General features: G+C 34.0%; 1 protein-coding gene across 1 annotated transcript in view; it reads right to left on the bottom strand.

The window, feature by feature from the left end:
- Positions 1 to 349: 349 nt before the first annotated feature.
- aru (arouser) overlaps positions 350 to 12,574 on the bottom strand; it is a 46,403-nt gene continuing 34,178 nt past the window's right edge. Inside the window, exons 11-15 of the mRNA XM_071582701.1 lie at positions 8,270 to 8,441; positions 8,006 to 8,178; positions 7,667 to 7,916; positions 4,498 to 4,659; positions 350 to 4,252 (exon numbers count right to left, since the gene is read on the bottom strand). Coding sequence (XP_071438802.1) covers positions 4,112 to 4,252; positions 4,498 to 4,659; positions 7,667 to 7,916; positions 8,006 to 8,178; positions 8,270 to 8,441 — 898 coding nt within the window. The 3' untranslated portion in view covers positions 350 to 4,111. The remainder of the gene's footprint in view (positions 4,253 to 4,497; positions 4,660 to 7,666; positions 7,917 to 8,005; positions 8,179 to 8,269; positions 8,442 to 12,574) is intronic.

Consider the following 12,574-nt stretch of genomic DNA (forward strand, 5'->3'; position numbering starts at 1 on the left):
CAAAAAAGAAGGCAATGCTGACGGTTTTCATGGATTACAACGGTGTAGTGCATCATGAATTTTTGCCAGAAGGCCAGACAGTAAACAAAGAGTATTATTTGGGCGTTATGAGACGTTTGCGTGAAGCAATTCGCCGAAAGAGACCAGAAATGTGGGCAGAAAACTCGTGGATTTTGCACCAAGATAACGCACCGTCGCACAGTGCTATCATTATTCGTAATTTTTTGACGAAAAATGCAACAAATACCATCCAACAGCCACCGAATTCACCTGATTTGGCTCCCTGTGACTTCTTTCTGTTCAATCGAGTTAAAAAACCATTACGGGGAACGCGTTTTAGCAGCCGAGAGGAAGTAATGGAAAAATCGCAGGAAGCACAGATGGACATACCGAAAACCGACCGTAACTTTTGCAAATGTCAAGTTATGACACTAAGATTTAAAGGGAATATCAACAACAGATGTACCAATTTAACAAAAAAAAACAAAACTCAAATCGGAACGATGGGAGCGCCACACGGTGGTTATTCCGGGAACTTTTTGATCAAGGTAGTAGGTATAGAATACTGTCGTCATTAAAGCTTTCCTTTCTTAAACCTATTGTGAGACTCATACAAGGAGTAATACTATTGCTCATTCTATTAAGCAGTTTGCTTAAGCCTTGCTGCAAGCAGAAATGCATGAATGACTATGAGATAGAACCAAGCATTAGAAGTGCAGAAATAATCCCCTTTCTAAGCATCCTGCCACATAACGAGACTTCAATCAACGAACTGAACAAAAAGGAAAGAGTTGGTGATTAAAGTAGAGGGCTAACCCACTTTTGCTACCACCGGTTACTCCACTTGCACATAAGTTTTTGGCACTCTTAGTAGCCTTTCTGAAAGAATAAAAGGGAAAAGAAAGGCATTGTACTATTTTCCACTACAGCATTATCATGCCTCACCTTATTATTCTTGCATACTTATCTCTTGGCCCACCTTTTCCTCAATTTTTATTAGCATTGCTGGCTTGAATTCCTATTTCTTTTTTTACTTATCCCTGCTTTTTCATACTAAGTTAGCACCAAATCTGAATCGGGGAATGTGGCAAAACCCCTCCAAAAAAATTAGGGTAATTTGCACCGTAACTCCTGCCAACAGATAAAAAAATGTGTACTTAATGGTTGTTAAAGTTGTTCCTGCCCGAGGTACAAATTAGACATCATTTAATTTTCAGTTTGATAATCATTTGTCTTGAGGCAGGAGACTGCATGTTTTTGTGTTTTAGCAAAGACGGGTGCTTAGATTACATTGAATTAATTAGATATTGACAAATGCCAGCTTTTGTATCACCTTATTCATGGTACCTAATGAGAAATGTGAGAAATTATAAGCAAGTTTTACCTCAAACAACTGGGCAGGTAGTTTGCTGGCATTTTAGGAGTTGGATGACAAGAGAGAACACCCAAGCAGTTGTAATAAGTCTAGATGTGTTGTTCATATAATCAAATTAATAGGTACAACAAACACAGTGATCAGCCCGAAGGTTGGTTTGGTTGGCGATGGCAGAGTTCATGCAGTAGCATGCAGCAGCACCCAATAGCATGTGAAATTCACACATCAGGGTAGGGGGACCAGTTCCTTTCCCTACGCCGGTTATTGTTTCCCAGGAAGATCTGGTACCCGACAAATTACATAGCTTGGGTGGAGCTGCAGGCGCCCTCAGGCTTGCCCAGAAATCGAACCCAGGCCCTCAAGTCAGTAATACAATGCTCTACCCCTGGACTACCACAGCCCACAAATTAATAAGTATGCAATTAATATTAATTAATTTACCACAGTTTTCCTTTCCTTGCAGTGAGGTGAAAATGAAGGTGAAAGGTGCAATATAGAGTTAATTTTATCAATGAATATTTGATGCAATATATTTCTTGGAGCATATTATCAAAAATAAATGTGCTACGGGGCTACCTTATATTTCCTCAAGACTGCCTCAATGAAATGGATTAATATCGGTATGCAGAGATGTACTGCTTATGTCCACTTCCTTTTTTAAAGCAGGGTCTCACTAAATTTGCCCATTTCATTATAAAATATCTGATAATCTCATGGTTTTCCAAGTATAAATATTCATTTCTCTGCTTTGCTTTCCTCATATTGTTACCACAATGATGCTGCTATAAAAAAACTATTTTCCAGAATATGAACTAGAAGATTTGATTCTAAAATAATGCAAAATACATTAATAAGAATATAATTCCATGCATTTTAATGAGCATGTAATATGTGTGATGCACTTTTAAGTACATTGCATTCTCTTTATGATGCTATGCTTTCCTTGACCATAGTCACTAGACATCTGACAATAAAATTGACAACACATTAACATCATATTATGATAGATTTAATCACTATCAAGGAATTGCAGATGGACAGCTTTTAGTGCATTGGTTTTTGCCAACTTTCTTGAACTTCACGTACACTTTACTGTAACTTCATTCACTGCACAAATCCATCACCTTTGGAATGGATAGATTGCAGAAAGGCATGGAATAAGTTCACAGCTCATGAATTCACAGTTAATTTCAAATCATATTACAAAGAACTTGAAGTAATTACCATTTTCTAGATATAGTTGGCAAAATACTTCTGGGAAGTTAAATTCACTACATTATTAATAATTAATTAGGTACATTCCCACAGAAAAAGTTTCATCACAAGTTCCGTGAAAGTAAACCTTAAAGTAAATGTAAAGAAGTAGGAGTACATTGGTTGGTATGCTACTTTCCAAGTTAAGCATAAAAAAGGTGACAGGTTTTTAGTTTTTCCACCAAAATATTTGTGGAGCACATACAGAAGCACTTCAGATGCATTTGCAACACCAAACATATTAAAGGGAGAAGAAATAATGGATGAACTGACTGGAATTAGAATGAAAGCCCCAAAAACTACCTGTAAATTTTGAAATACAGGCAAACCTCTCTCTTAAGATAGGATTTAGTTTCTTTAGTTTAGTTCAGGTGCCATTATATGAGTGATTATTCCACATCTGTTCCCAATTAAAATGATTCATACATTTCTAAAAAATTTTACACACTGATGTGTATTTTAATATAGGTAATTCATTAGTAAAAATTTAATAAAAGAGCATCAAAATCATTTTCCTAATGATCAATGCATTTCCTTTAGATCTTATGTCATGTGTGCAATCACTAAGCAAGATGTGCCTGTATGTCAGTTCCATAAAATAGGCTAAAAGGTAAAAAAATAATTGCAATGGTATAATGGTATTGTTTATAGATGCTAGACAGCTCAGGGCATTTATAGCATTAAGGACGGATTACAATAGATTCAAAACTCATAGCATATTTTCAGATTGAACTCAAGTTATATGATAATTATGTTAATAATTTTACCTTAAGTGTATACAATCTGTGAGTTTATAATTGATTATAAAAATATGGACATTGCCAACACACTTGCAAATTATTCCAATATTCATATCTGTATATACCAGCCTCCCAATATAATTCATTTCTATGGGCCTCCTGCAACTCAACTTTGATTGAGCAGGTTTAGGTAAGTTGTACGCATTATTAAAATAATGCAAGCTGAACATACAATTGTAACAGCACAACTGATCATGCCCATTAAGTATAAAAATTCACAGTGAAATAATATAATTACATAAAATAATGACCTTTAAATATTTTAAATGGAATGTATACCTTCAGGATCATATAAAGGCAAACTAGTCTATGAATTTTTAAATACATTTGTACATGTTATTTATGCATATTAGCAGTAAAAAGACATCACAAACAGCATTAAAATACACTGGATTTGTATCAAAATATAATGAAAATATTCAGGATCATTCCTTAAATTCTCTTATCAATTACTCCCTGATGAACAAGAATATGAATCAGACAGTGAAACTTTAAGTACAAAGGGGTAGATCCTTGTTACAAAATATATGATCTATATGGTAAAATAACAAATCCCTCCAGTTAAATTGTGCAGTGTAGTTGCTGCCATGAAGACAATTACAAAATGCCCCTGAGCAATGAGACTTCCAGAAAACACACACAGTTACAAACAAGACAAAGAACATCATCAACAGAGCACACATTAGAAGTAGCGGAATTCACCTTTCTTGCCCAGTCGCTCCTTACGAACCCACTCAGCAGGTGCAGTTGGTGGGATGGGCGGGGAGCGTGCTGCTGGTCGTGCCAATTCATGCCCAGGTGAGTGGCTCTCACGGCCCATATCCTAACAGCAGCCCAGAATGAGACACGATTTAGTAAGTTGCATATTTGCATGTTGACCAAATGAAAATGCCCAGTTCATAGTACACTATGTATGTCTTCATTGTTAATTCCACCCTATATACAGCTTCAAGTGCAATCAACTGAATTAAATTTTATATCACAAAACTCATTCAAACAGGATCCCACAAACGCTAATTCTGATTCCAATGGTGAATGATAAATAGCTTACAATACAATCATTCTCACCTGGTTGGGGTAGTGTCTATCAAATCCTCGGGCATACAACTGGTTATGGAAGATATCCGTCTGTTCATTTCCAGCATGAGGTGTCACAATAGTATGTGGTACATGGGCAATTTGGCCACGACTATTTCTTGCTTTCCACCATTTTCTGCTATCATCTAAAATCTGATCATTCAGTACTGCATTACAATCAAGTCTCATAAATGCAGGCAAATATATGTTTCAAAAATTAATATTATTATGTACTCAACCAAAAAAATATATCAACATAATATTATCTTTTGATTATAGCATAAGCTATTTAAAGAAATGAGATGGCTTAATGATCCCATTTAGAACAGTTTAATATGCTCATTTGCAATTTCCCCACATAAGGGATATGAATCCTTACCCCACGGCAAGGATAACAATTTAGAATTACAGCGAGTGACTTTGAGAGAAGTAGGATTATGGCGATTTTAAATTTTTGTAGATGTGAGTGATGGAAAATCAACTTGATGAACTATAATATAACTTTATTTGGTAATATATTATGCTACATATATGTAGTCACACACATGTGAACATGTTTTTATATTCCCATTATGCCCACTTTTCTTCACATAAGAATTTTTTATCCAGTAGACCCCTTGGAACTTTATATCACTGGGTGTCTCCTGGGCGATGGATTTAAAATATTATGTTTTTTTCAGGTTTTTTTAGGTGTAAGGTCACATTTCAATTAGGGGTTACAATCAGGGGTGATCGTTCAAGTGCAATCGGAAGGGAAGAGATGCCTTTTGAAAAAGTGTGGAAGATGAGAAGGACAAGGGTTGGGAGAGATTGGAAAGGAGGACAATTTTTCGATGCAATGGACACTCAACTGATTGCAAAAAATGATCTGACATGTATTAAAAACACTGACTTAATACACAATGTGTCAATAGGCATTTTTTATATGAATAAATAAAGAATATATTTTTGTCCTTAACCCAGGAAACTTCTAAATTCCATTCCCAGACTTTCAAAATATCGGTATACACTATATTTCCTGGCCCATAACATGCACTTTTTTACTCAAAATTGAGCTCTAAAACCAACCCACATCTTAGGGGCTGGAGGTAAATGGGTTAAACTTCAACCTATAAGACACCAGCCAATTTGCCAAAAAATTATACTAAGCATTTCTTTTCTGCATCAGGCATAGAAAATGGCTGCCTTTATTTCAAATGTTGATTATAACACTGTTTCGAGCCAAAAGTAAGGAATAGAATTTTAATATTTCCTTGAAAGTACTTCCTAAAAAATTCCCAAATAAATCATAAATGTATACAATGTAGTGCATTTATTTAATTAATTAAAAATAGCAATTTTCCACAAAAATAAAATTTAATGCGACCGGTTTCAATGTTACTACATCATCATCAGTAACATTGAAACCGGTCGCATTAAATTTTATTTTTGTGGAAAATTGCTATTTTTAATTAATCATGATATTCCACCATATCACGCCTGAAACGTCTCTTTTTATTTTATATGTAGTGCATTTAGTTACATCTTACATGTGATGCTGCTGCGAAACTCATATGCACTGATGAGGATATCACCCCTAATACTTATTTGTATCTCTTCAGATAAACTTGAGTCTACATACATTCAATCTTTAATAATATGAGTGTGTCGTGAAGGCATAAACAATGATTGCTTTTAATACAATGTTCGATAAGAATAAAAGAAACTAAGCATTGCATAAAAAACTAAAATGACAATAACGTAATGTGATCTTTAGAGAGATTATTGTCATCAATTATGGTATTTAAACTGGACTTCATAAATTACACTTCAAAACATGGACACAAGGCAGCCGAAAGGCCCACTTTGCCCAATTCCAACTGAGAAGATGATATGAGAACAGAGGAAACACGGTGAATTTGGTATATGCAAATATGAGTAAAAAACTTTGCTCATGTGCTCCTAAATGCTGAAAGCTTGAGGAACATTTTAAGGACTGTATGCATCACAGAATGAACAGGATTAGTTATTTAAAAAATTATTTTAATTGAAGCAAGAAAATTAGAAAGAGGTATTGCTGCTTTTTCTGGGACAGTGTCACGATGCCAGAGATTCATGAAGAGAAATGGTCTTTGCATATCTACCAGATCTAGAATAGCCAAAAATTTTTCTCTTGCATGCGAAAGACATATCATAAAAGCACCGATTCATGATATCGCACCAACAGGAAGAATGAAATGGCCATCAATTTCTAGGTTCAGTCTAGTGTCTCTAGGCTGAAAAAGTACAGACAGAAGGTTAAAAGGAAGAATATCATGTTTTTTTAAGAATATGAAATTAGTAATGGGCTATGTGGAAGAGAAGATGGTATTGTGAATGAGGAAAGTGACAACCCCAGTGAAAATAACTTATGCAGTAGTGAAGAGAAATTTCGGGGATTCTACGATTAATAAGTTGATAGAGCTTCTAATTTTTTAATTTTTTTAATGATGCCTCCTCTGATGAACCCAAAATATATCATGCATATTTCAAAAGTGGCCACAACAGCCAAAAAGGAAAATCTTTCCTTAATTTCTCATAAAACTTTTCCATAATGCATCTAGTAAAATCAATTTTCTTAGGGTAATATTTTCAATTTGTGAACAAGTAAAAGTAATATTGTGAGAAAGAGCATTGTCCTGCTGGACCACTAATTCACAATAGCCAATCAACTAAAGTTGAATAATACTACAGTATTTGCATAATAAATACAAAATAGTCCCATCAGTTCATGGGATATGTGCTACAACTAGAACAACTGGAGTCCAACTATATTTCGAAGTGAACATTCAAATCTACATCAGAATTTACAACACTAGAAAATACATAGTACTCAATTTCTTAAATAGACAAAGCTATATTTATACCACAAAATTTACCTAAAGCAATTTATACCAAAAAACAATAAATTGTTTTGTGGTATTAATTGTTTGTATTTTAATTGTATACCAAAACAATAAATTATTTTGTGGCATACCTTTCTCTTATTTCCTATTAATGCCATAAAAACCTCAAATATACATTAATGAACACAAAATATAGGTAAAATCTCATTACCAATTGTAGATGGGCCTATTTTAATTGGATTTTAGTACTTCAAATCAACACTAACTACATTCGCAACTAATTATAAAGTACTTACTTCAAGATATTCGCCACGAATCACTGTCAGCTCTTTATCATTGTTGGCAGTTCTAGGATATGTTACTTGTACAATTTTTGCTCCATGAGACCTTAATTCATCAAGCCAATGATGTTGTGCCCTTTCAAAGCGAAGCTGCTGGTCACCTGGACCACCATTCTTCTCAATTGAGTCGGCAGAAATGTCACTCCTTGAGCTCACGTCCCTCCCAGGAAATTCTCGTTCAGAAGGGGGCGTCTGGGATCTCTCCCTAATTGCAAGAAATACAGTTGTGAAAAACATGCCCATGAAATATTAATAAATTTTCTAAGGAATGAAAAAATTTCCAAAAAGCTCCACCTGTCTTCTCGATTGTATCGCTCATGTCGAGACCCATAGTTCCTGTTCTCAAATGCAAAACGATTTTGCTCAGATGGGGAAAGCTCTTGGCGATCATAATCAAAATAATCACTGCTGTAGTGTGAGTCTTCTCGTTCCCTTTCCCTCTGATACTGCTGCTCCCGTAACTCTGCCTGTGAGCCAGAGAAGAATATGTTATGCAGGGTACATTTCCACCCACTGTGTAGGAAACATATCAAATCCAAAAAGGCAATATGAACTCACTTCATGTTGAGCAGCTCGGATTTCGTCCCCTCGAGTTCTTTTAGCTTCCGTGGCAACAGCACTACCTAATGCCACAGCATTATGATCTCGGTCATCAGTCACAGGATGCTCAGGTGACCATCCATCCATGAAGACAGGATGATATGGAGGCACATAGCTTTTCCATTGATCCCTATTTGAAAAATATAAAATTAATTAAATCCAAGAATTTATCTAAATTTGCCACCAATATTAATTTCTAAGTGCTAGGACAAATATTGAAATTTCCTGTCATGTTTCTACAGTTGCTATTAAACATGTTTTAATAATTATGCAGTAAGTAAGGTCACAGCAAAGGAATTTTTTTCTTGGCAATTTCACAATATGAAGCTTCAGATCAATAAAATTTACTCTTTCATAAAAAGCTTTTGGTTATAACCTATTCATTTTACCCAGGAAAATGTTGGCAAAGGAAATAGTTTTTCACAAGGTTCTAAAGACAAATGTGTAACTCTCTGTACTAAGTAATAGAAAATGAGTTCATATTTTTACCTTATAAAATACACTTATTGAACTCATTTTTAAAACAATAGGAAAACTTGGAAGTTAACACTTCAAAGATTAAAAATGTGAGGAGTTATCAATCTGGGACAAGTGAATATGAGTTCACAATTCAAGGAAACAGAACTGGAAGCTTCTACAGAAAGGGATTTAACAAATTTAAAATGTCTGGACAAAAATGTCTAGAAAGGATGGACAGCCCACAATTCAATCTTTACGTTCACATATGCAAAATCTGATTTTCCTAGCGAAGAAAATATTTCCAAAAGATCTTTTAACATTATGAGGTGTTAAGATAGAAACTTACAATAGAATACATTAGAGTGTGAAAGACATATAATGTAATAAAAACATGTTTTCTATGCCTGTCCAGTGAGTTTTAGACCTAATAACATGAAAATATTAATTCAAACTATTCATTGGGTGAAGTGGAAGAGAAATAATAGTTTTAACTCCTGATAAGATTATACAACATGTAATATACACTCATTTTATTATGCAAAATATCACTGAATAGATTCAATTTCATGATGAAAAAATAATGTTCGAAGTGGTTAATAATTTCTTTCTTGATTCCAGAATTCCAAAAGTTCCAAAATTTATTTTCTCTTCAGTGAAAATAGAAATGATCTTTCATTTCACTCACCAAGTAAAATTCATAGATAATAATAATTGAAAATACTAGTCCTTTATTTGAGTTGTTCTAGGGATGAGCTATACTCATTCTCATCATCATAACATTCAGTTATGATAATGCAAAAGATGAACCAAAACATCTGTTAGCTACAAAAATATAACCTGTTGTTTCCATAAAAAGCAAGATTATAGGTTCATATTTTTATGCCATTAGGTACATTAATCTTCAACTAAATATTGTCCTCTTATGGGTATGAACCAAATCTTATGAAATAGAAACTGAAATTATCCAAAATTACTTCAATCAAGAATAATATCTCATTCATATCCTTTTAATTTTCAGAGATATGACAATATACTTTCCACAACAATTGGTAGAAATTGAATTTTCTTTCCAATAATACCATTTTAATTGATTTTAGGGCAATAGTTAATGATAAAAATATGTCCAACTCATGAAGATAATCAATCAATCCTGTAAAGCCAGGTTAAGATAGGGCAACATGGTGTTAGTTTTGAAACCATAAATATGGTGCTATTTATTTTTCACAGAAATGAATTCAAGTGTTGTTTTCAGCCAAGTGAAAATTATTTCAACAATATTGTTTTCAAAGGAATAATGTAAATTTTATTAAATATTATATCAAGAGAGAAAAAAAATTAGTACATTCATATCAGTAATTTTGCAATTAGAAATATAATTTCTACGATTTAGGTTAAATATAGCACAATTTTATCAATCTGGCATTAAATTATACTCATACATTATTTATAAGAATAAATAGGTATTTTAAAGGTCACTCAATGGTCTGTCATACGCGGTTCCATTGAAGAAACTTTCCAGGAGGGAACTACAATACTTTCATCTTCCCACTAACCATCTGTTCACCCTTTATGTGTGTTTTTATCCCTTTTTAAATACCTTAATGCATATAAATATGGTTTTGCCATTTTCTGGGTTTCCATGTTTGAATTTGTATTTGGACACCGTAGCTCATTTACTTCTTCTGGCTACGCATTCCTTTAAATTCACTTTACCTACTCGTTATTATATTGTATGACTACTTTCCTTGTTCTACTTTCTTCTTGTGTATCCATCCATTCATCCTGGAGTGGGTGAAATAGCTCCAGTTCCATTTCTTGGACAAAGAATAGGAACACTTGCTTGCATATAGACCCATTGATTCCAGGGACAATTATATACACCTTCCTTAGTACTTTAATGGTCAGAGTATTGGTTCAAAAAGGGTTCATGGTTCGCGTCCCGGGCAAGGACACTTTTTCCTGATTGCTAAAAATTCTTCAATTTCTTTTGCCTCGGTAGCCTTAAAAGGGCACGTATTGACACAGTGCACACTTTTATATTCCCCAACAACCTTGTGTTCCTCCTATATATTTTCCTATCCCTTTTCTCTACATCTATATCTTAATGAATATGTTTTCAACATTTGGCAGAGATTTTTTCTTTTGCATAATGATTGGCCCCTTCCAATCCATTCCTCATTGAATAACAGAATCTTGCAACATTTTAAACCCATTACACCACAACTGTCATTTGTTTTGTGATGGTTATGGGATTAAAAACACTTAATCCCTATGATTTACATCATCTCTAATTTACAAAAACATTAAAGGGTTCATTAAAAACATGCATGGATGGAAACAACATTCAAGCATTATTGAATCATGTAGCTCGGGGAGTGACAGCCAAAGGCAAGTACTCCAAATATTTCATTGCACTGCTCAATAGCTATTTACACCCTTGTCATTTGCACCATTTTAATAAAGCTGACTCTGGGGCAAGAAAGCCCAGGTAAGGCTGAAGTATGAATTAACTAGCTTTGTGTTAACACATTATTTGCAACATTAAAAACACTTTCAAAGAATTTCTCATTAAAAACAAAATTTCTCAGTGAGTAATTTTACATGAGCTTTACATTTACTTGTGCATCACACAATAGAATGGTGAAGTTTGCAACAGGCACATCACTATTATTTACTTAATGCTCATAATTAGATCCTAGAATTAATTTAGCATTGAATTTCTTCTCCTTGCCAAAGTACATGACAAAGCACTAAGTACAAAAATAGTCACAAGATATTATTAGGGTAGTGCCATGTCACCACCTTGCAAAGATATTACGAGGGTCATTCAACAAATCCTTGGAAAATCCAAGAGATGGTGCTCAAATACCCAATAAGGTTGGCTTTTAGTAAGCCTCATCCCTCACTAGATTGCTGTTGAATTTTCAGCTAAATGCATCATATCATTTCACTTTCATAGTCAATTTATGCAAAAATGTTTATTAAGAAAAATGAAAAAAAAAATGTTTCATGCGGTGATTAAACACATCAATTAAAGAGACATAACTCCGAAAGAGATTAAAAAGCCTAGCTGAATGAAGTTCATGGCACATCTGTTTCCTGGTTTGCAACTGTTAACCTTTGGGTAAATTAGTTTAATCATGGCCGTGCATCCAAAAATGACAATCATCATTAAGGACATTCTTTCCAGCGGAAGTAATTTCATCTGAATTGATTGACAAAAACCCAAAAAAGGTTTTGAGCAATCAACATATCATACTTTGCAGAGTAATTGAGGCAAAAGGTACATCACAAGTTATAGTGTTTTCAATTTTGCAAAAAACAATTGGTGTGAAAAAATCTCGGGAAGATGGGTGCCACGTTTGTGCTCAGTGGAAAATGAATGGAATCGTGTGGTCAATTCAGAGGCTGATTTGATGCTTTTCCACAGTAAACCTGACAAGTTTCTGCATAAATACATAACTGTGGATGAAACATGAATACCCTAAACATGGATCCAAAAATTTTAGAATTGAAGTTCATATTCCTACAATATCCAACATATTCACAAGATTTGGTTAGCCCCCAGTGACTTGTCTTTATTTCCAAATTTGAAAACTGGCTCAGCGGAAAACTATTCACACCAGAAAGGAGGTCATTGCTAACAAAGATGCCTATTTTGAGGACCATTCAAAATCTTACTATTTGAACTTCTTAAAAAAGTTGGAGAACCATTGAGGAAAGTGTTTCCAACTAAAAACAGATTATGCTGCAAAATAAAAAAACACCCAAAATAATTTGTTTTTCAATTTTTTCCTAATAATT

This window comes from Hetaerina americana, unplaced genomic scaffold (assembly GCF_022747635.1).
Source record: "Hetaerina americana unplaced genomic scaffold, ioHetAmer1.1.p SCAF_12, whole genome shotgun sequence".
NCBI classification, from domain to species: domain Eukaryota; kingdom Metazoa; phylum Arthropoda; class Insecta; order Odonata; family Calopterygidae; genus Hetaerina; species Hetaerina americana.